Below are 26,933 nucleotides of genomic sequence, written 5' to 3' on the forward strand. Positions count from 1 at the left end.
TCCTGAGGGTAATGGAAGCTTTAGGAAGATTTTAAGCAAGAAGAGACATGATCAGGTCTGTGCTTTAAAATTTCCTTCCAGCTTCCGAATGTAGAAAGACTAGGGATCAAGAATAGGGAGGCCAAGCCAGGCAGTGGTGGCACATACCTTTAATCCCAGCATGCCAGAGGCAGGAGGCCAGCCTGGTCTACAGACTGAGGTTTAGGAACGTGATGGATATACACAGAGAAATTCTATCTTGAAACCCCACCTCCCAAAAAAGAATAGGGAGACCAGTGGGAATGCTAGTCCAGTGGCTTGTACTACTGGTGACCAGAGAAGGAATTATCAAGAGCTGGAGTTTTTGTCGAGTTGGTAAGGGGTTGGAGAATAAGAAGGTAGATAAGCCTTTTATAACCAGTAGTATATATGGGGGTGGGGACTTTTGCCTGAGACCAAAAGAGTTATTTTTTAATGGTATAATCTGATAAGGAGAGAGAGAGAGAGAGAAGAGAGAGAGAGAGAGAGAGAGAGAGAGAGAGAGAAAGAGAGTATGTGTGTGTGTGTGCCAGAGGACAATCTTGGGTTGTCATATCCACTTGGCTAGGCTGGCCGGCCAGCGAGCTTCATCGCCCTCTCTTTGCCTCCCCAGCACTGGAATCATTGTGCCTGCCATTGTGCCTGTTCTTCTACCTGATCTCCAGGGCTCAAACTCACACAGCAAATTTCCTGAGCTATATTTCCAGTCCCTGGTTAGGGGATTTCCTACAACTTCCCCACTATGAGTTTCTGATCAACTTCTCTATTAGAAAGGGGTTCTCTGACCATCAGTGCTTTCTGCTCTGGGCTTATGGGGACGTTTGGAATGAACTGTATGTATCTGGTGTCTGATAGTTGTTGTAGGCACAGTTAGTGAAGTAGGGAAACAATGTGCTGGAGAAGGAAGTGGAAATATTTACCTGGTTTATGTGTGTGTTTGTATGTGGTGGGTGGCACAGACTCTTAAAGTCCTGCCTCACCTTTAATCTGAAAGAAGTTTGTGAAGTCAGCCTGATAGTCACCAACCTTCTCTTCTTCTCAGTCAGGTACTACTACCACCTTGAATGTTCTCCAAGTAGGCTTTAGATACTGGTCCTGGTCCCCACAAAGTAGCTGAGATTGGAAGTAGTCTTGAGAATGACTGTTCCAGGAAGGCTGCACTCAGTCACCCGACTTAGGGCGTGAGAGAGGCTGTGATGGCCAGGTTTCTTTCACTGTCTGGTGCGCTGCCTTTCCCCTTAGCAGTTTTCTTATACTCACAGCCTTTTTCTCAGGCTTTTTATGAAAGCCTGATTTATAAAAGTCATCACTTTTATACCCACTGTGGGCTTGACACTGTAGAAGCTCTGTCAACCAGGTATATTAGTAAATGCTTTTAATGCCAGCACTCTCAGGTGGGGCTCTGTAATCCAAGGCCAACTTGGTCTACATAGCAAGTACGAGACCAGCTGAGTCTTCATAGTGAGACTCTCTTAATTAAACAAAATTAAACAAATCACCCTATAAAATAGGTGATATTATATTACCAGTGTAGACGCCGGAGCTCAGAGAGGTGTAGGGCCTGCTCAAAGTCACCTAGATAATAAAGACAGAGTTGTGATTGGGACCCAGCTCTTAGAACAGCTTCTCTGAGAACTCTGCACTCAGCTTCCTCTGGCAGTACTGAGGTGGCTGTGAGGTTCTTGGATTGCCTGACCCATGCCCTGGGAAGTCCCTCCAGCATTGCCCACTGGACCAGTGGTCCAGAGGTTCATTCAGCATCTTTGGAAGGAAGGAATGGAGCTTCCAGAATTAGTCATAGCAGGGTCTCTGGGTTGCTGGGCTCTACACTACCCTGGCTGTTGTTGAGTCTAAAAGTGTGGGCTATGGACTGACGCTTCTGGTATTGGAATCCTTTACAAAAGCAACTCTCGCTTTCCAGGCCTGCATGTCATACAATTCCCCCGTGAGTCCATGTGTGTCAACGCTCACAAATCACTGCTTTGCAAGAGGCCTCTTCCCACCCCTGCCCCTGCCCCGGCCCCGGCCCCAGGCCTGTCTGTACAGAGAACTCCACTCCTTCAGCTCCCTCTCTCACCATGCTCAAGGAGTGAGACTGCTGCTCCGCGAAGAACGAGGGATAGGCTCGTTCGCTTTTCCTCTTTCTTTTGAGGCAGACTTTTTCTGTAGCCCTGGCTGGCCCAGAACTCAGATCCACCTGTTTTTTTTTTTTTTTTTTTTTTTTTTTTTTTTTTTTTTTTTTTTTTGGTTTTTTCGAGACAAGGTTTCTCTGTGGTTTTGGAGCCTGTCCTGGAACTAGCTCTTGTAGACCAGGCTGGTCTCGAACTCACAGAGATCCGCCTGCCTCTGCCTCCCGAGTGCTGGGATTACAGGCGTGCGCCACCACCGCCCGGCTAGATCCACCTGTTTTTGTCTCTGCTGATATTAAAGGTGTGCACCACCATGCCCAGCAAGGCCATTTTCTTAGATTATATTAGCTTAGAAGATCCCATTTTCTTTTTCTTTCTTTTTGTTTTGGAGACAGGATTTCTCTGTGTAGCTCTGGCTATCCTGGAACTTGTTCTGAAAATTCAGCTGGCCTCAAACTCAGAGCTCCTCTTGCCTCTGCTTCTTGTGTGCTGGGATCAAAGGTGTGCGCCACCTCTTCTGCCTGGCATTCTCTCCACATAGTGCACCGGCCTAGGGGGATGAGCAGAGCGGGGAGCAGTTGAGAGGAACAGCTCAGCAAGCTCAGCAGGGTGGCGCTGTTCCAAATAAAGTCCGAAGGTCTGTGACTCATCTTGGTCTTCTGGCCTCAAACCTGGGATCCTGGGATGCCCACGGAGCCATATTCAGGCACAACCCTGAGCTATTAGCATAGGGAGAACCTGAACTCATATGCACACCTGCTCAAACGTGCAGGTTCCAATCTCAAGAAAGATGGAGATAATCGTACCCTGTCCTAATCCCAGACAGACTAGGAAATGAACATGTCAGTCGCAGGACCTAGAAGTGGAAGGCTTGAGAGGGCGCCAGGAGAAGTTGGACGAAAAGGAAGTGGCTTTAATAGATGGGAAGAAGGCCTTCCTGGTGGGTGGGACCGGCAAAGGAGATGCCTAGACTCCCGGATATCCTCTCTTAGGTGCCCAATTACCTGCCATCAGTGAGCTCCGCCATTGGTGGGGAGGTTCCCCAGCGCTATGTGTGGCGCTTCTGCATTGGCCTGCACTCGGCACCCCGCTTCTTGGTGGCCTTCGCCTATTGGAACCACTACCTCAGCTGTGCATCTCCGTGTCCGGGTTACCGCCTTCTCTGCCGCCTCAACTTCAGTCTCAACGTGGTAGAGAACCTCGCGCTGCTCGTGCTCACCTACGTCTCTTCCTCCGAGGACTTCAGTGGGTGCCAGACAAGGGAGGGGTGAAGGGCACGGGAAGGGGACGCAGCCCCCTTTCCTGCCTAAGGGTGAGGGTGGGGTCCATCCTCCTTTCTCCTTCCAGCCATCCATGAAAATGCTTTCATTGTGTTTATCGCGGCATCTCTCAGTTACATGCTCCTCACCTGCATTCTCTGGCGGCTGACCAAGAAGCACACAGTAAGTCAGGAGGTACGGTCTGCCCCTACTGGGCACTAGGAAGCCCAGAAGAAAATCAAGAACATTTGTCCTTAGGATGTGGGTAACGATGGGTGACAAATGACTTTCCATTTGGAACTCAGCAAAAGGGCATGGGGGCTTTGGGCTGAGACTTGGAGAAAAGTGGAGAATGGTTAACTTGTCCTGGCCAACCATTTGAGTAGTACTGGAGAATGCATAGAGGCTGGATATGGGGCCCAAATCACTGTCAGTGGACTGCTTTGTAAGAATCCCCAGCCATATGTATGGCCTTTCTTTGTCCCACTGTACCTGAAAGTGTTGGCTTGGTGGGTGAACTCCTTGCATCCTTCCTACTCTGTCCCACTGAAGTGAGAAGGGCAAGAGATAGCTTCATTATCCCCCAAATGCAAGGATGTAGACATGCTCATCATTTTCATTATCCCCCAAATGCAAGGATGTAGACATGCTCATCATTTTCATTATCCCCTAAATGCAAGGATGTAGACATGCTCATCATTTTCATTATCCCCCAAATGCAAGGATGTAGACATGCTCATCATTTTCATTATCCCCCAAATGCAGGGATGTAGACATGCTCATCATTTTCATTACCCCCTAAATGCAGGGATGTAGACATGCTCATCATTTTCATTATCCCCTAAATGCAAGGATGTAGACATGCTCATCATTTTCATTATCCCCCAAATGCAAGGATGTAGACATGCTCATCATTTTCATTATCCCCCAAATGCAGGGATGTAGACATGCTCATCATTTTCATTATCCCCTAAATGCAGGGATGTAGACATGCTCATCATTTTCATTACCCCCTAAATGCAGGGATGTAGACATGCTCATCATTTTCATTATCCCCTAAATGCAAGGATGTAGACATGCTCATCATTTTCATTACCCCCTAAATGCAGGGATGTAGACATGCTCATCATTTTCATTATCCCCTAAATGCAGGGATGTAGACATGCTCATCATTTTCATTACCCCCTAAATGCAGGGATGTAGACATGCTCATCATCTTCATTATCCCCTAAATGCAAGGATGTAGACATGCTCATCATTTTCGCTGCCCCTGCCTACACTCCCTTCCATGACCACTTTGGGATGCAAGAGGGAAGCCCCAGCCGTTAGGAACTGAGTCTAAGAGGGAAAGCCACCCACATATACCCAACAAGCTACAGGGTGATCAAGTAGTCCGTCCCCTAGGATCGCAAGTCCTACAGCTGGAAGCAGCGGCTCTTCATCATCAACTTCATCTCCTTCTTCTCGGCGCTGGCCGTCTACTTCAGGCACAACATGTACTGTGAGGCTGGAGGTGAGGCCAGGCTGGGATCTGGAAGTGCTCACAAGTGACCTCAGAGCAGCGGCGCTGGGTTTCTGGGGTTTTTGTAGTAGGCGGTGGTCTTGGGTACTGGCTGTCTCTGTGGTGGGCTGGTAATGTGATGATTAAGAAGTCACTAAGAGGGTAAACCAAGAGGCTCATTGTGCCCTGTTCCTTGTGCCCTCGTAACAGTGTATACCATCTTTGCCATCCTGGAGTACACCGTTGTCCTAACCAACATGGCGTTCCACATGACAGCCTGGTGGGACTTCGGGAACAAAGAGCTGCTAATAACCTCTCAGCCTGAGGAAAAGAGATTCTAAACCCTTCTCTGATGCTGGGAAGAGAACCCACTGCCCAGAAACACGAAGCCACTCTGGCCTCCCTATGCCCATGTCCTCTCTGGACCCTTCTCGAGCTGAGGACTAGCGGAGAAGAGCAAGAGCGGGATTGACGAGGCTGACCCAGCCCCACAGGGGTTGTCAAGTGACATCACTGTAAACTGAAAGCTCCACCACCTGGTGCTTAAAAAAAAAAAAAAAGTCCTGAGGATCATGACCATTATTCAGTTTTTGACCTTTACACAGACCTGACTGAGGTTAGGAACCACTGAGCAGTCAGTCACAGCCATCTCTCTAGGGGTCCTTCCCATCAGCCTCACTGTGTCCCTATGTATGACTGGGGGGAAGGCTGTGTTGGTGTCTCTGAGGCCATCTGATGGCAGTAGAGCCCTGCACTTGACAAATGACTCGTCCTAGAAGCATCAATCATATTTTCCTCCCCAGCTAAACCACCGGCTTTTGGGGTGCGCTAAAATATGCCTATAAGCGTAACACAGTGGAGGCTAAGACTGGTGGACTGCTTCAAGATCCATGCCAACCTGGGCTACAGTGAGACCTCATCTCAAAAATGAAATGTCAGGCGTGATGACACACACCGTTAGTCCCAGCACAGAGGGGGCAGACTGACAGCTATGAGCTCAAGGCCAGCCTGGTCTATACAGTGAGTTTCAGGTCACTCAAAGACCCTGTCTCAGAAAACAAAATAGCCCCTAAAATCACAGGCTTATAAGACCTTTTCCTCTGGTAAGGGGCAGGGTCAGAGGTAGAATTCCCTACTCCAGAGTGGGTTCCTTGTTTTTCCTTTATTTCCTCTACTGCTCCCCAGCCTTTATTTGTATATTTTATTTCACAGGACAATAAATTTTTTTCTTTTGCCAACAATCTGGGGTAGGTATGTTACTACTGGGGCTCATCTGTGCATGGAAGCCGAGGTGAATGCGAGAACGAGTCTGCAGCAGCTCATTCTCATGTGGTGTCTCCCTTAGCCCTTCTGCACAGTGTTTCCTACGGCAGCCCCAGCCTCCATGTTGGTGAACACAAGTGGCTGAGCTATCTCTGAAATGACTCAGCCTGGTTCTGGCTGTAATCCTGCCAGTAAAGGCCTGTCCCCTATAGGCATGAGGGGACAACTCTGATGTATGACTGATGGCTCTGGAGCCTTGACCAGGAAGTCGCTTCCTCAAGCTTTGCATCCTAGTCCACTATGGCATCCCTGGCTGGGCCTCAGCGCTTTGTTAGGGAAATTGAGGGTGGTGGTGGAGAACCACAATGAAGCCTACTGTCTCTGTCCCCTCTAAGAGGAAACAAAAGGTCCCCAGTCTCTGCAGAGCCCTGGCTCATGCCCACCCGTTAATGCCCAGCACATAGGGAGGAGCCGGGGCCAATGGAGACAGGAGGTTTTATTGATGCTGATGGGGTAGGAAAGGCCCCCAGGAGCATGGGGCCTGAGTCAGTCAGCAGACGCATGAGGCCTGGGCACATGGGGCAGGTTAGGGCATTTTTCTTCTCAGGGTTCTGTGGCTCCTCCTTTGTTGGGGGGATGTCTTGGAGTGCCTACTCCAAGAGCAAAGGCAGAGGTTAGAGCCCCTAACCTGAGAAGAGACACCACAACAGGCAGCAACTCTGTGGAAAGCTGGATGAACTGGTCAGTAGCAGGAAATGGAGGGAAGCACTGGGCTGGCCTCTTGGAAGGGTCAACCCGGCTTAGGTGAACTCATGGAATACTTGATATTCCCAAGCAGAGTGGGGCAGGGCCCAAAGCCCCTTTCCCCGTGTACCTCCTTAAGGAATAAAAGGCAATCAGGGAGTCCCCTGGCAAGGGGTGCCAGAATTAGTCCTTAAGGCACAGCTGGGGGGCAGACAAGGCGCCAAGGCACAACTGGTGGGGGGACAAGGGGTAGCCTCCAAGCTGAATGCCAGGGTCACAAGAGGATGCAGGACCGCCCACGCTTTATCGGTGTTGGGTTGAGCACTGCCCGGACAGCCTCTGCAAACACCTCCTTGACGCCGTCCTGCTGCAGCGCCGAGCACTCAAGGTAGCGCACAGCATGGATCTGCTTGGCCAGTGCCTGGCCCTGCTGCGGTGTGATGGGTGCTTGACCCTGCTCCTTGAGGCGCCGTAGGGTATCAGGCTGGGCTCTCAGGTCCTTCTTGGTGCCCACCAGGAGGATAGGGACATCGGGGCAGTGGTGACACACCTCTGGATGCCACTTGTGCCTCACATTTTCATAGGAGGGTGGACTGGCAATGGAGAAACAGATGACAAAGACGTTGGTCTGAGGGTAGGAAAGGGTGCGCAGGCGGTCATATTCCTCCTGGCCCGCAGTGTCCCACAGGTTCAGGTTCACTGTGCGCCCATCAACTGCACTCTGGGCGCTGTAATTGTCGAACACAGTGGGGATGTATTCCTTGGGGAAGGCATTAGTCGTGTAGCAGATGAGAAGGCATGTCTTGCCCACGGCCCCATCACCCACCACCACACACTTGATGCTCTGCATTGTGTATAAAGCTGTGGGAGTGGAGGCACTGCCTCCTCCCTCTTCTGGACCCCACTGGAAGTAGTGACCTATGGAGAGATGAGAGGGACATTCTTGATTTAGGAGACCTATACCTACTGAAAAGAAAAGATGAAGATATACAGAGAAAAAACACTTCTTCTTCTTCTTTTTTTTTTTTTGGTTTTTCGAGACAGGGTTTCTCTGTGGTTTTGGTTCCTGTCCTGGAACTAGCTCTTGTAGACCAGGCTGTTCTCGAACTCACAGAGATCCGCCTGCCTCTGCCTCCCAAGTGCTGGGATTAAAGGCGTGCGCCACCACCGCCCGGCGAAAAAACACTTCTTGTTCAGTTATCTTGACATCATCCCCAAATCTCATCAAGACAAACATTAGAAACAAAGAGAGGGACTGAGCAAGATGCTGCAAAGCCGTAGCCCTTCTATGAGCTCTAGTACCAGCCTAGTCCAACTGCTATTTCTAGCAATGACAATGGACAAACCTCTCCTCTAAACAAACCTCAGTTTTCTTATCTGCAAAATGGAGATAATATTGACTTACTGTATGGATTAATTATTACATTTAAAGCACTGAGGACAGTGCCTGGTTAACTACTACTAGCTATTTTTATTCTTCCTTGATACAAGGATCAGCTAGATCATCTACTACATATGGACTCCTCACTAGTCTGATCTCCCAATATTTGCTCCAGAGCCTCAAAAATTAAAGCCAATATGCATGATGGTAGTGGGGGATGCCTTGTTGGGAAGTAGAAAGGGAACTTGGTGCTGTGGGCTGCAGTGGACTCAAGCACTGGCTGGTTCTCTCCCAGGCTGCAGCTTCTTCTATCCCAGCTGTGAGGAAGTGATATTTCCTGATGAGGCTACTTCTCTCGTTGCTGTTAAAAGGATTCCCATCTGCTCTGTATGAGTGCATGTTCAACCTTCAGATATTCAGACAGACCCTCAGAGTGGATAGCAGCGTGAATAAAGAGAACCAGAGAATAAGTTCTACCTCAGTTCTCTGACTCACTGCAGCTGACACTTATCCCCTCTGGGTCTCAGGTTTTCTTTTTAGGAAATGAAGGTAAAATGGCGGCTGGAGAGATGGCTCAACAGTAGGAGCAACTACTGCTTTGAAGACCTGAGTTCAGTTCCCAGCCCTGCTTTAAACACTCCACAATTGCCTCTAGCTCCAGATCTAGGGTCCCTTTGGCCTCTGAGGGAACCAGCACTCATACAAAAACACACATACCCGCATACGTACACACAGCCATGTGTGGTGTGTTTACCTATATTCAAGCACTCAGGCAGGAGGATTATGGTAAGTTTGAGGCCAACCTAGTCTACCTAGTGAGTTCTGGTCCAGCCAAAGATATATAGTAAAGCCCTGTCTCAAAACAAAGACAAAGACTCAGGCTTAAGGAGGAAAACATTGCATGTTTTCTCTCACATGTAAAATCTAAATATAGATCAGATTTAAATATGTGTGCGTGTGTGTGACATGAAAGCAGAAGGGGAACTATTTGGGAAGAGGAAGGACATCAGTGTGGAGAGAAGAGGGTGATTATGAGGAGAGTATAATGATAAATATGATACATACATAGGAAAATGATAATATGATATATAGGATACTACATAGGAAACTTCATAATGAAATCTATTTTCTTATTATAGTAACTTAAAAAAAAAAAACTAAAAGCCTCAGGGGCAGGGGTTATTAGTTGTGTCCACCGCATTATTTGACTCCTGGCATTTCACAGTAGAACTGGGCCCGAAATCTTAAGATCAACACAGAAAGGGACTAAGCAGCAGTAAGAGTAAGACCCCTCACAGGAGGTGGTGGAGCCACGCCTTGAGTCCCAGGACAAAATCACACAGAGAAATCCTGTCTTAAAAAAAAACAAAACACAAAGACTAACACACCTCCTGCCCCAAGCCCAGCAGTGAACCTACACAGGCAGGAGGGCAAGGAGGGTGTTCTGGCTAGCAGTCCCGAGGCCCATGAGACTGAAAGTACAACAGGCCCTCTAGGGAGGTGCTTTTCAACCAGCAAATCAGTAAATCAGTCCTCAAAGGAGTGGGGCTGGCCAAGGAAGAGGGCCTGCCATGGGAAAAGGGCTATGAATGAGTGTCCACAACAAGGTGTGGCACACCTCTGACCTGCTGGGCTCACCTGCTGACCTCAACCCTCAATGAAACACCTCCATATGGTACAAGTCTTTACAGGGAGCATGGCAGGTGTTATTCGATTCTCCTCCTGACTGGGAGGACCTTATTTTACGAAGTCAGAAACCAAGCCCAGAGCTGTTAAAGTCATCCAGCTATGTTGAGTTTGGGAGCCAGGACACAAACTCAGTTCTGTGATCCAAAGTCCTAAGTTTTCTTCATTGTATCTCATGGCTCGCAGATAACTGTGGGGCCTTGAACAAATTAGTCATTTCCTTAACCATAGCCTCAGTTTCTTCGTCTGGATAGCAAGAGTCATGACAGTTGCCTTCCTGGCCTCATGGGGGACACAGCATGACCGCAAATATACTTTTGTGTGCCATGCACATGGCAGTGACAAAAGCCAAGTGTTGGCCAGTTCTCCCTGTGAGAATAACTTACTCTCGCAGTTCAAGCCTTCATCCTCTCCCAACAGAACTCTCCTCTCTTTCCCTTGCTTTTAGCTGTACTATCTTTACTGTTGCTGTTAGCGCCACTGAGCTTTGGCTCTGGACTGGCACCCTACCGTGACGTCCTAGCTCCAGCCCTCCGGCAGGTCTTCCCCTGAGATTCTATGACTGGAGCGGGTCACATGAGTTTCCTTACCTACGAGACTACACGCCATAGGCTTATCTCACTTATGTCAAATTGAAGGAAAGATTGGCTGTGGGAGGCCAATATGTACAATTAGATTTTGATTATGACTTTAAAAAAAATCTTTGCTGGAAATGTGGCTCAGTGACATTGCACTTGCCTCACATATGTAAAGGTCCAGCTTCAATCTCCAGAATTCTACTTCTTAGTAATAAATATAATTAAAAAAAACAAACTTGGTTTAGTAAATAAATTGATGTTTGAAGATCTATATATAAGCAAATGACAACAACTTGTTCTAGGTTTTTATACCCAACTTATTCAGATTATGTCTGGACTCCGTCATCAAAGTTGATCACAATATAAGAGGGGTTTTAGAGTCGTACAGACCTGGATTTAGGATGAACTGCCTCTGTAATCTTCAGTTTCCTTATCTCTAATTCAGCCACAACAGCAGTTCTCACAGGGTTGCTATATAGTTTAAATGTGTTAATATACAATATCTACATGATATAGTGAGTTCCTGGCTCCTCCTCCAAAAGGGTCTACAATGTTGTCTATAAAGCCAATCTCGGGGGCTGGAGAAGTGGTTAAGAGCTTTGCCTGCTCTTCCAAAGGTCCTGAGTTCAATTCCCAGCAACCACGTGTGCTCACAACCATCTGTAGTGAGATTTGGTGCCCTCTTCTGGCCTGCAGGGATACATGCAGGCAGAACACTGTACATAATAAATAAATCTTAAAAAGAAAAAGTCAATCTCAGTCATTCTTTTCCACTGCTCCCCTTTTTTGAGACAGGGTTTCATTGTGCGGCTCGCCTGGAACTCAAGGCAAAGAACAGGTTGGCCTTGAACTCACAAATATCCTCTGCCTCCGGAGTGCTGAGATTAAAGGTGTGTTCCGTGACACCAGGGAGTCCTTTCTTCTCTCTCACATTTTTGTTTGTTTTTGTTTTTCGAGACAGACAGGGTTTCTGTAGCTTTGGAGCCTGTCCTGGAACTAGCTCTTGTAGACCAGGCTGGCCCCAGACTCACAAAGATCCGCCTGCCTCTGCTGGGATTAAAGGCGTGCGCCACCACTGCCTGGCCTATGTCATATTTTATGCTTACTTTTCTTTCTGCTGCTATTCCCTTTCCCCCTCAAATCTTCCTGAATCTTCAAGGCCTAGCCTAAATCTCATGAGGTCATAAAGCTACTAAATTATTTGCATTTCCATAGTATGGTTACTCCTTTTAACTCTGCTTTGGCTCCATACAAATCTTCTCTATACATAAATAACTATCCCTTAAATAGCAGGCTGGGTTTCTGTCAACTCAACCACAGAAAAGCTTTGAGAATAGGGCTAGATACACAGAAAAATACAGCCACTGCCTTTTGATGTGCTGAGCCAGCCCTTATCATGAAGATAATAGGATGGACCCCTCTCCTCTCAACCTGCCCCAGCCAACAATACTACAATGCTGAGTTGTAGTGGAGAATAATGACAGTCCCCCCAAAAGGCTAATCCGTTTGAAATGGCTCTAGAAGGGTTAGTATAGGAATACAGTTCATGGGGCAGGAGGATGGAGCCTATTAGGGTGAGTATGATTGCATCCAGTGGGCCAGGGCCTTGGGGTGTGTTCCAGGCAGGCCCAGAACGGAGAGGAAAAGGAAGTACTGATGTTTGCCTGATTGCCTGATCTCTGTGGCAGTTAGAGCAGGGGAAGTGTCCCAACTGGGAGTGGGGGAGGGGAAGCATGGGCTCTAAAAGATCTGTACTGTGTAATCCTACAGCCTTCTAAGCCACCTCTCTAACACAAAGCTCTCAGTATTTTGAAACTCTCCCTACTGATAACACACATTTCAAACCTTACCTCTGACTACACTACCCTGTCCTTTCATAGTGGCCTCCACAGTCTCTACCCCCAAAACACAAGCAGTACTAAAGCAGGGTCAGGCACTACTTCCACCTCCTCCAAGAATGTTTCTTTACAAGCTACATGGTGGTGGCTGTGGCGGTGGTGGCGCTCCCCTTAAAACCAGCACTTGGGAAGCAGAGGCAGGCAGCTCTCTGAGTTTGAGGTCAGCCTGGTCTACAGAGCAAGTTCTAGGACAGCCAGGGTGACAGGAAAACCCCTGTCTTGAAAAACTCAAACAACAAAACAAAAACAAAACAACAAAAGTAAAAATAAAAATAAACTATCTATATAACCCAAGTCACAAGTGACTTCACTGACCCAACAACTAGTCCCTGTCTATTTCAAACAGAGGCTGATCAGAATCTTATCTCTAGTCCCTTAGACTGGAAAAGCCTAGAGGGCAAAGTCCTGCCTGATTTCTTACTCCCCGAGTGTTGCGCATGGCTCTGTCAGTAAAGAGCAAACAGCGAGCTCAATCTGTCCCTCTCTCTGCACACTTGCACAAGGGCTCATCTTCCAAATGCTGTGCACCCTTCAGAGTCTTCCTGTCTCCTGGGCTCAGCTCTGTTTCCCACCTTCTCCAGGCTATTTCAGCCCCTCCTCTTTTACCGACGTTCTGGATGCTTTGTGGGAGGGAAGCTCAGCACAAGACTGAGTGAAGCTGCACAGGGACTGCCACGCTCCCCACCCCACCCCCATCAGTCCTGACACTGAGACTGGGAACAAGAAAGGTCTCTATGTCCAAGAGACACTAGACAAAGGTAGCCAACTTCTTCCTCATCCAGAGAAACAGAAAGTTACGCTAAGGAACACACAAGCTAGATTGCTCTGGTTTGACTAAAAGACAGAGAGGTCAAGCAACGGTAACTCGGAGGGGCTGAAGAAAATGTGAAGAAAAAGTACAAGATCGGCTAAAGATTAGAGTTGGTTGGCCAAAGACAACCAAGCCAGGGGCAGGGTGGTACTGCAAGCTTTTCTGTCTGTCTGGAAGGGTAGATAGAGGAGAGGTGACACAGGAGGCTCCTGCTGGGGCTGCAGCTGCCTGCAGCTGGGCTGGGAGGAGGAAGCTAGGGGAGACGTGAGGTCAGTGTGGGACTGGGACCAGGCCAAGGGCTCAGACTCAGACTCTTTCTTCCCCTTCTCAGCATCAGCAGGGAAGAGACCTCATTCTTGGCCTTAAAAAAAAAAGCATCTTTATTTCTTTATTCCCAGCAGAGGCAGGCATATCTCTGAGTTGGAGGTCAGCCTGTCTACAAAGCAAGTTGCAGGACAGCCAGGACTACACAGAGAAAGAAATAACAAAAACAAAAATCCCACACTGAGGGACTCTCCATCTCTGGGTTTCTGCAGAAAGGGTTTTGTACTACAGTAGGTAGGTAGGGTAAGAGGAGAGAGTTGATGCTGTTTAACTAGGGATTGCAGCGGGGGAAGAAAAGACAATTGTGGCTGAGCAGGGCATAGAGGGTTGAGAATGTTACTAAGTCTGTCCCATGCTCATCCTGACACCCAGGGTGTTCCACAAAGGGTGAGCCCCAGAGACAGGACAGCTCTAGCTTGGGGAGCCAAGATGCCCCTCCCCCACCCAGCAGCACAGAGGAAGGCTCACACACTAGCTTCTCTCTGCCTGGCAGCAGCTCAGCAACCTCTGGGCCCCATGAAAGGCCTGTGAAGTGGCACTTCCTTTGCCTTTGCTCACTTCACACGAGGCTGTGAATGCCAACCTCGCAATCCTGTCTCCCCCACTTAAAAACATAGAGAAACCCAGGGCTTCCCAGTCCTTTTAGTGTGCCACGCAAGGTCTGAGGGGGTTTCCACCAGGGAAAAAACATCAGGGAGGAAATGCCACATCTATTTTCCACTGTCAGTAGGCACAGCACTAGGGCAGTGGACAGGGTATACACCCCCATCCTGGAGTCCCGCAACAAGATCCCAGCATCACTGCCTTCTTATCTCTCAACCTACAGCAATCTTTGTACTTTGCATGAAGAGCAACAATTCTGCCCTGGGCAGATCAAGGCTGATGAGAAAGGAAGGCTGAGTCTGAGGCACTGCTATGTCTCTTTAGAGGAGGGCCAGTCAAACTTATCAGTGTTCACTGTGCCCTTTGCAGGTAGAAAAAAATGCAAATTGTTTTTTCCTTGTTTTTAGGTTTTCTTTTCTTTTCTTTTTAAAGACGGTCTCACTAAATCACCCTGGCTGGCCTGGCTTCTACCTCCCAAGCACTGGGACCTATTTTTGAAATAGAGTCAAGAGAGAATAAGGACCTGGCTCTCCTAACCTCTGGCCTGATGTTACTCTTACTCTCACAAAACTGAGAAGGTGAAGACTGATGGTTAGTCTGATCTTTGACTTCATTCAAGATGTCCCTAGCGTGGTTTGCTCCTTAGTAATAGGTCAGAAGGCTGGAGAGATGGCTGAGTAGGTTTAAAAGCACTTGTTCTTACAGAGGACCCAGATTTGATTCTCAGCAACCACATGGTGGCTCACAGGTCCATAGAGTTCCAGTTCCAGGGGATCCAACACCCTCCACAGGCACCAGGCATAGACGTGGTACATGTACACATATGTAGGCAAAACACCTATATACATAAACAAATCTAAAATAAATAAATAAGTGGGCCAAACGAGTCAGGTTGACATCTGTCTACACCCTTTAGTTTTTAAGCTCCCAAGCCTCCCCAGCCCGGCCCACCTGAGCACTCATGGGGGCAGCACTAACAGGGTGCACTGCACAGCCGGCCACCCTGCTCCTGCCCAAGCTGAGGAGCTCTGAGAAGCTCCTCCTCTGGCTTTCGGCTCCTGGGGACATGCCCCCCCCCCCCCCCCGCCCCATGTGAGATGAGGACAAAAGAGGAAGCTGGACCCTGGACAGGAAAACCAGTCTGATCTGGGGAGGTGGCCCAGGCTTTGTCTTTGGTTTCCCTTAGAAGATCTTCTCACAGACCCCTACAACCTTTAGGATCGATGGTCCAGGAAGGGACATAGGCACCCTCCTTCTTCCCACTTCTCCAGCTACTATAGCAGCATCGTCCTGAATGCCTGGGTGCCCACAGCCACTCCTATCTTCCAGCTCCTAATCCCCTATACACTTTCAGACATCTCATCTGCCTTAACATCTCCCCTGCAGCAATTCTCCAAAGCCCAGATTGCTAAACAGGACGTGCAACAATGTCACCCTCTGCCTCTTCTTACCCATACTTCTGTAGTCAAAGCCTCCCACCATGCTATGTTTCCATTTAGATCCCTCCTATCCTGGTCATATTTTTCTTGCAATTAGCTTAAACTTCCAATGGAGCAGACCTTGCCTAAGAGAAAAATCCTGCTACTTCTATTCTATCTGTGCCCTCAGAGCCCTGTGGATTGCTGCATTATAGCGAATACTAAATTAAGCACTGGTTTGTCAAGCTGGGAATCAGGGCTCCTGGGGATTTTTATTGAGCTGTGATGCTGAGAAAATGTGCTGTGTGCACATCCTTTCCTGAGTTGGGATTTAATACAGATCCCTTGGATTTCCTCCGTGGGGCCAAACCTCTGTACCCCCCAGAATGAGAGCAGGGAAGACAGGTGGAGAAGGGCCGGACTAGAAGAAACAGGTGACGGGGGAGGGACAACTGTGAGGTAAGAGGATAGGGAAAGGAAGGAGCCCAGCTCTTAAATTTAGCTTTGCTTGAAGACCCCAATCGTGGCATTTGCTCCCCTCCACTTCTCTTTTACTCTTGTGGGGAGAAGTTAGTACAGAAGAGTGCAGGGGCTGGAGACAGACAAACTCCCTGGGCACGCAATCCAAAGGCTGAGGAAAGGGATTCCAGAATGGAGACAAAAACTTACAGTGCCAAGACAGACTGTTACTTTGGAGAAATTCCTTAGAGAGAGGGAATAGGATCTTAGGTAAGAAGCAATTATCAAGGATGCTAAAGACAGAAGGTTCAGCATAACTTCCTGGCAAGGTTCTGCCGCACACCAGAAAATGGGACCCAACCCCTGCAGTCCCCAGAAAGCAACAGGGAAGAGGAACAAACCTGTTTGTCTCACACCCCTTTCCTGATCAAAAATTTAAAACCAGATCAGCCGCAGTTTTCCCTCCAGAACCTGGCCTTTGCTTAGCACAGCAAAGAGCCTGCCTCATTCTCCCCACTGGTTGGAACCAGTAAGTGCTAGGAGACAGGAGCCTTTAGGTCAGTCGCCAAGCTGAGGCTGAACTCTTTGGGGAGCACCTAAGACTCCCTGGCCTTTCTCGCTAGTCTCGCTCTTGGGCCACCCTACTCGGACTGCTACAATGCTTCCCCTGCTTAACCATAATGCCACCCGCTGCAGGTTTCCGTCGTTCTGCCGGCTTCTGCTCCGGGCTTTCTCAAGGCCGAGGGCAGTTATTTTGTCTCTAAGAGATAAAGATGTTGACACACCAGAACTTGCATATTTATCCGCGTGTGCACGTTTTCAACCCTTTAATCACCTTCTTCAGCGGGAGGCTGCAACCTGCACCTCTAAGCTAAGGAGGCGGGAAAGCGCTCGCAAACTCAAGTCTAGAACAGCTCCTAACACCAAAGCTAAAGATACGGACATAAGAAAAGATACTGTTAGGGCAGTCGGGAAAATGGAAACAAAAGGGGGATATGTGTGCGTTAGCCAGAGGCTGAGAAGAGACGGAAAGGGGGGGCAGGGCAGGGAAGTGTGAGATTAGGGCCTGGGTACATCTAGGTGGTTGGGGGGAAAGAGACCGAAGATGAATGTGGTACACACTTAGCGGGTGGAGGAAGACAGTGTGTGGAATTCGGGTGGGAGAGCAGACTAAGAGACAGCTCTCGATCATCCCTGAAAGCCAGTACTCCCAGCTGTCTCTCACAGTCCTATGCGTTGTCAGTGACTGTCGGTATCGAGACCTTTTCCTTCCTCAGGTTATCCTCAAAAAAGCAAGGCCAGACTGAGTCAGTCAGACACAACAGACATGCTCACTAAATACCTGTTGCGTTGCACAGAGATAAAGAGGTCGGCTCAGAAAAATACAGAGAAGGAGCGGGGATTCCCCACCCGTCCTCCTGAGGGCTGCAGCAACAGTGTAGCTACTGGCTCCGACCTTCCCTGGTGAAACCTTCCTCTGCATTCTCAGGCTTCAGAGGCCCCAGACACCGCCCCCCTCGCAGCCCCACAAATGTCACAACTGCAGAGCTGAGAGCGCGCCTTCTCTAGCCAGAGGCCCTCTCCTTTCACATACTACTGAACACCCCCACAACTTTTGAGGGCACCCCACCGCAGAGTCCCATCCTCACAGCTCAGCGTTTTCCCACTTCCGAGCCTCTCACGGCTGGGATCTCAAGGGTTCCTCGCGGCTTTCAGGATCCTGCGCTGTCCCTTGGATCCCACCCTCCACCCCAGCCATCAGCGCTCGACTCGAGGTGGCCGCTGTCCCCGCCCGGCCTTCCGCGCCCGCCCAACTTGCAGTGAGCGAGAACCTCCCGCCCGCGGCCTCCCTCCTGCAAACTTCCCGGCTCCCGGGCGCCCCGCCGGTCCCAGCCGGCAGCGCTCCTCTACCCAGGACCCCTGCCCCTCGGTCCGGCCCGGGCCTCACCTGGTGCCCTCCCCGCGACGGGGGAGCTGGGGGCGGCGGCGGCGGCTCTGGACTCAAGAAGGAAGTGAGAGCTGGAGGCCGGAGGAAGTGGGGGGAGTGGGGGCCGGGCCGGGGCGGGGCGCGGGGGCGGGCCGGCCGGGCCGGGGCGGACCAGGAAGTCGGCGGCCTCTCGCCCCCACCCTTCTGCAAGCTTTGCCCTCCACCCCTCGCCCTATGGCCCCTGAGACCCCTCAGGCCTGGCCTCTCCGGGTCGGGTCTCCCCGCTTTCACTCGGCATCCCACCCGAGCCGAGGCCCTCAGCTAGGCGCCGGGCGTTTGTCCTCTTCCTGCTATCTCACTCCCGCCGCTCCACCTCCGCGGGCAGGCTGAGAACCGCCTTCCGCTCAGCGCGGGGATCTGGAGGTAGCCGAGGCTGGCTAGGGGTTAGCTGGAACGGGTCAGGCTGGGGCAGTCCCCACCCCTGCCCTGAGCCTTGGGAGAGTGCCGGGTGGTGGTGATTCAGCAGTGGGAAGGTCCCAGACCCCTAGGGAGGGTGGGGAGACTGGGGGAAGGGCAGCTGCCGTCAGCACCCCGGGAAAAGACACGATCAGCAGAGACGCAGGCGGAGCTGCGCGGGCCCCAAAAACAGGATGTCGTGTCGTGGTTCCGCACCTCGCGGCTCCGCGGGGCTCTGGGGAGGGGGCGGGGCGTGGGAAGACGTGGGGCTCCTCTTGTTCCCCGAGTTCGGCCTGGCGCGCAACTGTCGGAGCGGTAGGACCGCACCCAGGCCTAAGGTCCGGCTTGGGCCCTGGAGACAGGCGATGGGCAGACTCGTGGGCGCCCCCTGGTGCTTGTAACCCAGGCCTTGGCGCCGGGCTTTGGCTGGAGAAGCCACGTTCTTTTAACAACTTTCTGGGTGCTCTACCACGTGCAGAGCTCCGCTAGGTGCAGTGGAAACAGCACGAGATGGACAGCCCTTCTTACAGAGGACTTACAAATAAAGAGGATCAGTTCTGACAAATAGTTTAACCTTTCCAAGTATCAATTTTTTTTTGTAAAATCAACAACAACAAAAAAAAATTCTCCACCCCGAGGATGTGAAAATAACAGAGTACGTGTCCATGCTACCGTACACTGTATAGAAAATGAAGCTAAGACAATCAGACTCAGGCCGCTCTATGACTGAGTGAAAGAAAAAGCGTGTTCTGAGATCCTTCAGAAACTTGTTCTCATTTCTGGACCTTGTTCCTCTTCTTTGGTCCTTGGTCCTCTCCTGTGGGAGGAGAATAGAATGTGTTAGGAGAAATTTGGGGGAGGCGGACAGAATCGGTGCATGGAAAGAGGTTTGTGAGTCCTAGAAATAACAGGGTCCTGAAGTGTACCTCACATTCTGGTTGCTTCAATGAAACCATTAATAATAATAATAATATGTTCCAAGCCAGGTGTGATAGCACACGCTTATAATCTTAGCATTCAGGAGGTGTAGACAGAAGGTTCAGAAGTTCGAGTCCAGCCTGGCCTATATGAAACCTTAACTTAAAAAGTTCTAGCCAGCCGGGCGGTGGTGGCGCACGCCTTTAATCCCAGCACTTGGGAGGCAGAGGCAGGCGGATCTCTGTGAGTTCGAGACCACCCTGGTCTACAAGAGCTAGTTCCAGGACAGGCTCCAAAACCACAGAGAAACCCTGTCTCGAAAAACCAAAAAAAAAAAAAAAAAAAAGTTCTAGCCAGACATGGTGGCACATGCCTTAAATCCCAACATTTGGGAGGTAGAGGCAGGCAGATGGCAAACTCTGTGAGTTTGAGGTCAGCCTAGTTCCAGGACAGCCAAGTCTCCACACGAAACCCTGTTTCAAAAGAATAAAAAATCCTGAAAAATACTTGAAAATTTGACTATTACTCAGTGGTAGGGAGATTGCTTGCTTATCATGTGCTTAGGCCTGTACCCCAACACCACAAACAATGGCGGGTGCATTTTAGAGTCAGCTGTGGGACACAGTGGTAGGAGCAGGGTGGTAAATACTAGAGACTGGGCTGGCTCAGTGTCTGGGGTTTGCCTCACTGTAGACCAGGAGGGAGCACTTTCCCGATACCTGTTTGATATGGAATTACTGGATTTGAAGCTACCAGAAGAGGAGGGAAAACCCCAGGACTGGGTTTCAGATGGCCTGGAAGACTCAGCCAGTCAGACTAGAAAGATTTACACCATGTCCTTAGCCATTTCTGAATCTCAGGTTCCCCTGCTGGAAAACAAGGGGCTGAAGATGACACCCTTCGGCTCTGACCTGTGATGCACTCTGGAGATCATAATTAAGTAATTGAGGCCTATGCATATAGCATATTGCTCATAGTTCCTTAATATCACTTAGGTCATCCTGTTTTGAGTTCTGGTAAATTGTATTTGTGTCTAATGTCTGTCTCCTCTACCAACTGTTAAGTCCTTTGAGGTTGTGTCTGATTCATCTCTGTGTCCACCCACTGGGCCTGTCACAGGCAGGTCTGAGCACACACTTGTGTGCAGTAAACATCTGTGGAATGAAGTGGCTTCAATAAATCACTAATATGTATGGAGTCGTTGGCATCCAGTGGTTTGGAGCTGCTCTGGTGTCACAGATGTGAGAGGGTCAATAGGCCAGAAGGGTGGAGCCATCTGGAAAGGTTCTTTTGTTGTTCTTTTGCTTTGGTTTTGAGACAGGGTTTCTCTGTGTAGCCCTGGCAGTCCTGGAACTCACTATATAGACCAGGCTGGCCTCAAACTCACAGAGATCCGCCTGCCTCTGCCTCCTGAGTTTTAGGATTAAAGGTGCGCTCCACCTCGGCCCAGCCTGGCTATGACTGCTTTAAGAGTTCGAGGCCAGCCTGGTCTATAAGAGCTAGTTCCAGGACAGGAACCAAAAACTACGGAGAAACCCTGACTCGAAAAATCTAAAAAAAAAAAAAAAAGGTGCCCATGAACGCTTGAGAGACAGCAGTCTAATTAGCAGCTAGCTCAGTAATAAAAACCTGCGCTGTGCGGCACTGCCTGGAGCGGGGCAATTACAACAGACCCGGGGAGGGGTGATGCACGCCTTTAATCGCATTGGGAGGCAGAAGCAGGTGGATCTCTCTGAGTTTGAGGCCAGCCTGGTCTACAAGAGTTAGTTCCAAGACAGGACCCAAAGCTACAGAGAAACCCTGTCTCGAAAAACCAAGTAATAATAATAATAGTAATAATAATAATGATGATTTGATTCATGTAGTTAGAGAACACTACAGGTTCTTAGTAAAACAGATCCAGACTGAAAATAATTTTAAAGGGGTTACAGTGTGCGTAGGTGTATAAGAAAGCTAGGTAAAGGTGGTGCAGGCCCTTAATCCCAGCATTTAGGAGTCAGAGGCAGGCAGATCTCTCTGAGTTTGAGGCCAGCCTAGTTTACAGGGTGAGTTCCAAGACAGCTAGGGTTATAGAGAGAAACCCCCAAAAAACAGAAGAAGAAGAAGAAGAAGAAGAAGAAGAGGAGGAAGAGGAGGAGGAGGAAATGAAAATGGATATAGATAATTATAGAAAAAAAGAAATAGTTTAAAAATAATTTTTATTTTTTTTAATTTTTTTTATTTTTTATTTTTATATTTTTTTATTTTTTTGGTTTTTCAAGGCAGGGTTTCTATGTGGTTTTGGAGCCTGTCCTGGAACAAGCTCTTGTAGACCAGGCTGGTCTCGAATTCACAGAGATCCGCCTGCCTCTGCCTTCCGAGTGCTGGGATTAAAGGCGTGCGCCACCACCGCCCGGCTAAAGTCTTTTTAAAAATATTTATTTTTTTGTTCATTGGTGTTTTATTTGTATGTATCTGTGTGAGGGTGTTGGAGACACTGTATGTAACTGGAGTTACAGTCAGTTGTGAGCTGCCATGTGGGTGCTGGAAACTGAACCTGGGTCCTCTGGAAGAGTAGCCAGTGCTCTTAAGAGCTGAGCTACCTCTCCAGCTCCTTAAGTAAGGTCTTTAAAGAAAGAGTAAAGTAATATAAAAAGAATAAGCCACCAGGCAATGATGGCATAGACCATTAATCCCAGCACTTGGGAGGCAGAGGCAGGTGGATCTCTGTGAATTCAAGGCCAGCCTGGTCTACAGAGCAAGTAAACCAGGACAGGTTCCAAAGCTATACAGAAAAACCCTGTCTCAACCTCCGCAGAGAGAGAGAGAGAGAGAGAGAGAGAGAGAGAGAGAAAGGGAGGGAAAGAGAGAAAGAGAGAGAAAGGAATAAGCCATGTAAAGATGGGAAATACACAGAGAGTCTGGATCCTCTATAGTGTTTTGACGACTTTGAATTTTTTTGAATACTGTTGAATGGGCCGGGCAGTGGTGGTGCACACCTTTAATCCCAGCACTTGGGAGATAGAGAAAGGCAGATCTTTGTGAGTTTGAGGCTAGCCTGGTCTACAGAGTGAGCTCTGGGACAGACTCCAAAGCTACACAGAGAAAACCTGTCTTGAAATATTTTTTTAAAAGTATTGAATACTGTTGAATGAACAGCAGCTGCTGAAAGACATGGGATTGTAAAAGGAGCTGCAGAATTAAACCAGTCTAGATACCTTAGGGATGTCTTAACTTTAAAATAGGATTCGGAGAACGTATTCTGCTGGTGGAGAGGTTATGCTTTTGTTTCCATGGGAAATGAAAGGCTGTAGACTTCTTCAACATTCATAGAGACCAAATTTGACTGAAAATCTTGGTCACAGTCATAAAGAAATAAACCTAGGAAAACTACAATACAGGTGACGTATATGCTGATTCCTTGACTTGGGGACAGCTCTGAGACTGGATGAGACATGATAGATCTTGTTAGCTACAGAGTCTTCATAATTTATTATTACATGCCATAATTTCATATGGCGTGGATAATGGTTTGGACATACAGTCCAAATGGGCTTAATAGAGTTAACAGATGCTTTTTACCTGTTCACACGTAGAAAATCATCTTTAGCTGACTTGTGCATACCACACAGTCCATGCTTGTGTTAATACAGATATATATGTTTGTTTGTTTGTTTTTTTTGGGGGGGGCAGTGTTTCTCTGTAGCTTTGGAGCCTGTCCTGGAACTAGCTCTGTAGACCAGGCTGGCTGCAAACTCACAGAGATCTGCCTGCCTCTGCCTCCCAAGTGCTGGGATTAAAGGCGTGTACCACCATCGCTGCGTAAGATATACATGTTATCTTTAAAAGTTTATGTGTTGGGGACTGGAGAGATGGCCTTAGTGGTTAAGAGCACTGGCTGTTCTTCCAAAAGACCAGGGTTCAATTCCCAGCAACCATATGGCAGCTCACAACTGTCTGTATGTAACTCCAGTTCTGGCATCATCACACAGACACATATGCAGGCAAGACCCTAATGTCCATAAAAAAATAAAGAAATCTTTAAAAAAAAGTGTTTGTGTGTTTTCAGGATAAAGGAACTAGATACCAATGAAGACAAGTAACCCAAGTGATCCAGCCTCCAGAAGGCCTTTGTTGCGGGTTCCTCAAAATCCTGCATCCAGAACAACTTCAAAAAACTATCTGTCTCAAAAAAAAACAAAAAAGGGGGGGGCATGGAAAGGATAGGATAAAGGGGTAGATTATTAAATCACTTTAAGCTAAAAAAAAAACTATTAATCACAAATAGTTTACACTGGTGTGGATTTTTGTATATTGTTATAAATTTAAGGTTATTTTTGTTATACTGTATATATGTTTCTATTCTTGCTTAAGGTATTGTTCCTATGAAGCTCATTTAAAAATGTAATGTATAATTAAGAAATATAGGTTTGTTGTTAGTCATCTATAATGGTCAAACTTGTAGTTATGTTAGGTATGTTTTCAGTGTTAAACCGTCAGAGTTCAAAAGACTGCAGCATATCTCCTGGAATCTGGAATGGTTGTGAGAGCCAGGCTCCTCTGCAAGGGCAACAAGTACTCTTAACTGCTGAACTGCGTGCGACAGGTCTTTCTCTGTCCCGTCATCCAGCTCTCAATAGCAACACATAGACTTATTATTATAAAAGCTCAGCCTTAGCTTATGTAGGCTTGTCCCACTAGCTCTCATTACTTAAGTTAAGCAATTTATATTAATCTATGTTTTGCCTTTGTTTCCATGCTGCACATCCTATTTCCTCTGTGTGTCTCACTTTTCCTGAGCATAGAGACTAGATTCCTCCTCACCTCTCTCTCTGCCCCAATGCCCTGTTATAGTTCCTGCCTAGCTCTTGGCCGTTCAGCTCTTTATCAGATCAGTCACAGCAATATATCTTCACACAGTGCACAAATATCTCACAACATTCCCCCCTTCTGTGTAAGTAGAAAGGAAAGGTTTTAACTCTAACATAGTAAAACTATACACAATAAGAACAATTATCAGGTAAGAATTATATTCACAATGTCTAGTCCATTAATATTGACAAATTCAAAGAAAATACTCCATTATCTATCCTTGGTGAGTTCAGAGTTTTGTACCTGATTTATGTTGTATCCTAACTTGTATTACCAACCAAAAACTATCTTTTTAGAGTTCAAAACATTTTTAAAATAAACAATTTAAGTTTTATGCCTCTCAACCTTATATACTTTATAACTCTTTTGTGAGTTTCTTTTTTGACTTTGGTAAGAAGGAAAAAAACTGTAACTATAACTATCTAGTCTTTAACCCCATCAAACTGGAAGTGCAGAGCAAGGAACTTCCAAAACTAAGAAATGACACAGACATCTGGCTAAGTGGACAATCACCCCAAATGCCTCTGCAATGTTGTTGGAGCATCCATCTTCAGCCTACAAGTAGAGAATACGGACAAACTTTTCTGTGAAACAGGAATTTTGAATGACAGTCCTTGTTGAAGGAGCTGCGGTGGGCTGCGTTCCCACCCAGCTCCGCACGGCTAGCTTTACCCGAAATAATTACATGGAAACTGTATTCTTTTAAACACCGCTTGGCCCATTTCTATCTAGCCTCTTCTAGGCTAGCTCTTGCACCTGGACTAGCCCATTTCTAATAATCTGCTGTAGCCCACCAGCTGGCTTACCAGGAATGATCTTAACCTCCGTCTGTCTGGAGTGGGAGAATCATGGCGACTCTCTGACTCAGCTTCTTTCTCCCAGCCTTCCGTTCTGTTTACTCCACCCACCTAAGGGTGGGCCTATCAAATGGGCCTAGCAGTTTCTTTATTGCTTAACCAATGAAATCAACAGATTGATATATGACACTCTCACATCAAGTCCTACCTTGTCTTGGCAAAATTCAACAGTCACTCTCTTTTGTGTCCTGCTTGTCCAGTTTGGACAACCTAATGTTAGCAGTCGAGGCAAGGGCACTTTCCTGCCCAAATGGCCAGATTTACCACATTGAAAACAAACTCCATATGGAGGTTCTTTGATGCCTATCATCCTTTCTCAAAGTAAATTGGTGCTGTCAGGAGTAGACATGCCTCATGTCATAAAAAGCCTTATATTAGTAAAATATCTTAAAGGCCATATTTTGTAGGTACCAGATATACATATGGTATAATACTTACATGTAGACAAACATTCATACACATAAGGTACCAGATATACATATGGTATAATACTTACATGTAGACAAAACATTCATACACATAAAGTAAAAAAATAAGCCGGGCGGTGGTGGCACATGACTTTAATCCCAGCACTCAGGAGGCTCCAAAGCTACGTCTTGAAAAACAAAATAATAAAAAAAAGGGCAAAAAATAAGTCTAAAAATTAAAATTAACCAGGTAGTGGGTACACACACCTTTAATCCCAGCAGGGGACAGAGACAGGAGGATCTCTGTGAGTTCAAGGCCAGCCTGGTCTACAGAGCTAGTTCCAGGACAGACCCCAAAGCTACAGAAAAACACTGTCTCAAAAAACAAAATAATAATAATAATGATAATAAAAGTTTATAAAAGACATTAAGCAGGAAGATCTCTGAGTTGGAGGCAAGTTAAAGGATAGCTAAGGCTACATAGTTAAACCCTGTTTCAGGGAGAGAGAGAGAGAGAGAGAGACAGACAGACAGACAGACAGAGACAGAGAGATCTTCAACAAATATTGTACAAATCAGAATATTGTAAGAGTACACTGCAGGCTGGGCAGTGGTGGCTCATACTTTTAATCTCAGCACTCGGGAGGCAGAGGCAGGTGGATCTCTGTGAGTCCGAGGCCAGCCTGGTCTACAGAGTGGGTTCCAGGTTCAAGTTCCAAAGCTATATAGAGAAACCCTGTCTCAAAAAATCAAAATAAAATAAAATAAAAAATAGTGCACCACAGAGATACTTTCTGAGTCATTGCTTCATTTTATTGTTTATTTATTATTTAGTTATTTGAGATAGGGTTTCTCTGTGTAGCCTTGTTCTGTTGACCAGGCTGGCCTAGATCTGCTTGCTTCTGGAGTACTGGGATTAAAGGCATGTTGTACCTCCAATCTGCTTGTTTCATTAAAGATGTGAATGACAAATGTCTTGATGGATTGTGCAGATTAAGTAAAGTACTCTTGTGGAATGGTAAATTGGCCATTGGTCATTGGTACGACAAATAAGCATTAATTTCTATACCCCAGTGACGTTTTCAAGCCCCACCCCCCATTTCTTATGTCAAAATGCTAGAGTTGACTTAGTACTCCTCAAATTGAAGGGTCGAGAGCCAGGGAGGAAAATGTCCTGGGTGATCTCGCCTGGGCTCTGCTGGTTTCCAAACAAGTCTTCCCGCCCCTGGTCCCTAGGAACCGGTGGCCAGAGGGTTTGCTGAGTGTTAGCCAATTGGCTAACTATTTTACCCCTACTAGCTAACCTTAAATCTTAATCCTCCTTCATCTCTGATGTGGCTTCAGGGAACTCAGTTTTCTCTGGGCTCCTCTCGATCCCTTGGCCTTTCTCAGCCTGCCTGAGAAGTAGAGTCTGTTTCTTCATTCCTTTTTGCTATTCATATTGC

The 26,933-nt window shown here is 47.7% G+C and overlaps 2 protein-coding genes across 8 annotated transcripts in view; one reads left to right on the forward strand and one right to left on the reverse strand.

The window, feature by feature from the left end:
- Positions 1-6,148, forward strand: part of Pgap2 (post-GPI attachment to proteins 2) — a 33,770-nt gene extending 27,622 nt beyond the window's left edge. For 5 of the 7 annotated variants that reach the window (XM_041676136.1, XM_041676135.1, XM_041676140.1 and 2 more), the window contains 4 exons: positions 3,140-3,392; positions 3,495-3,601; positions 4,811-4,919; positions 5,118-6,148. In XM_041676136.1, the coding sequence (XP_041532070.1) occupies positions 3,140-3,392; positions 3,495-3,601; positions 4,811-4,919; positions 5,118-5,248 (600 nt within the window). In that variant the 3' untranslated portion in view covers positions 5,249-6,148. The remainder of the gene's footprint in view (positions 1-3,139; positions 3,393-3,494; positions 3,602-4,810; positions 4,920-5,117) is intronic. The other 2 variants (XM_041676139.1, XM_041676141.1) reach the window with 1 other exon arrangement.
- Positions 6,149-6,648: 500 nt separating this feature from the next.
- Positions 6,649-18,555, reverse strand: Rhog (ras homolog family member G). The gene is made up of 2 exons (XM_041676142.1): positions 18,021-18,555; positions 6,649-7,832 (listed from the first exon to the last, which is right to left on the reverse strand). Exon 2 carries the CDS (start codon positions 7,762-7,764, stop codon positions 7,189-7,191), a length of 576 nt encoding a protein of 191 aa, XP_041532076.1. The 5' UTR covers positions 7,765-7,832; positions 18,021-18,555; the 3' UTR covers positions 6,649-7,188.
- Between the last annotated feature and the right edge of the window lie 8,378 nt (positions 18,556-26,933).

Source organism: Microtus oregoni, unplaced genomic scaffold (assembly GCF_018167655.1).
Source record: "Microtus oregoni isolate MIOR12 unplaced genomic scaffold, Mior012 000027F_ref0000203, whole genome shotgun sequence".
NCBI lineage: Eukaryota > Metazoa > Chordata > Mammalia > Rodentia > Cricetidae > Microtus > Microtus oregoni.

Excerpts from the sequence above, each read along its gene's own strand:
- Rhog (XM_041676142.1), bottom strand. The coding sequence starts at position 7,764 with ATGCAGAGCATCAAGTGTGTGGTGGTGGGTGATGGGGCCGTGGGCAAG.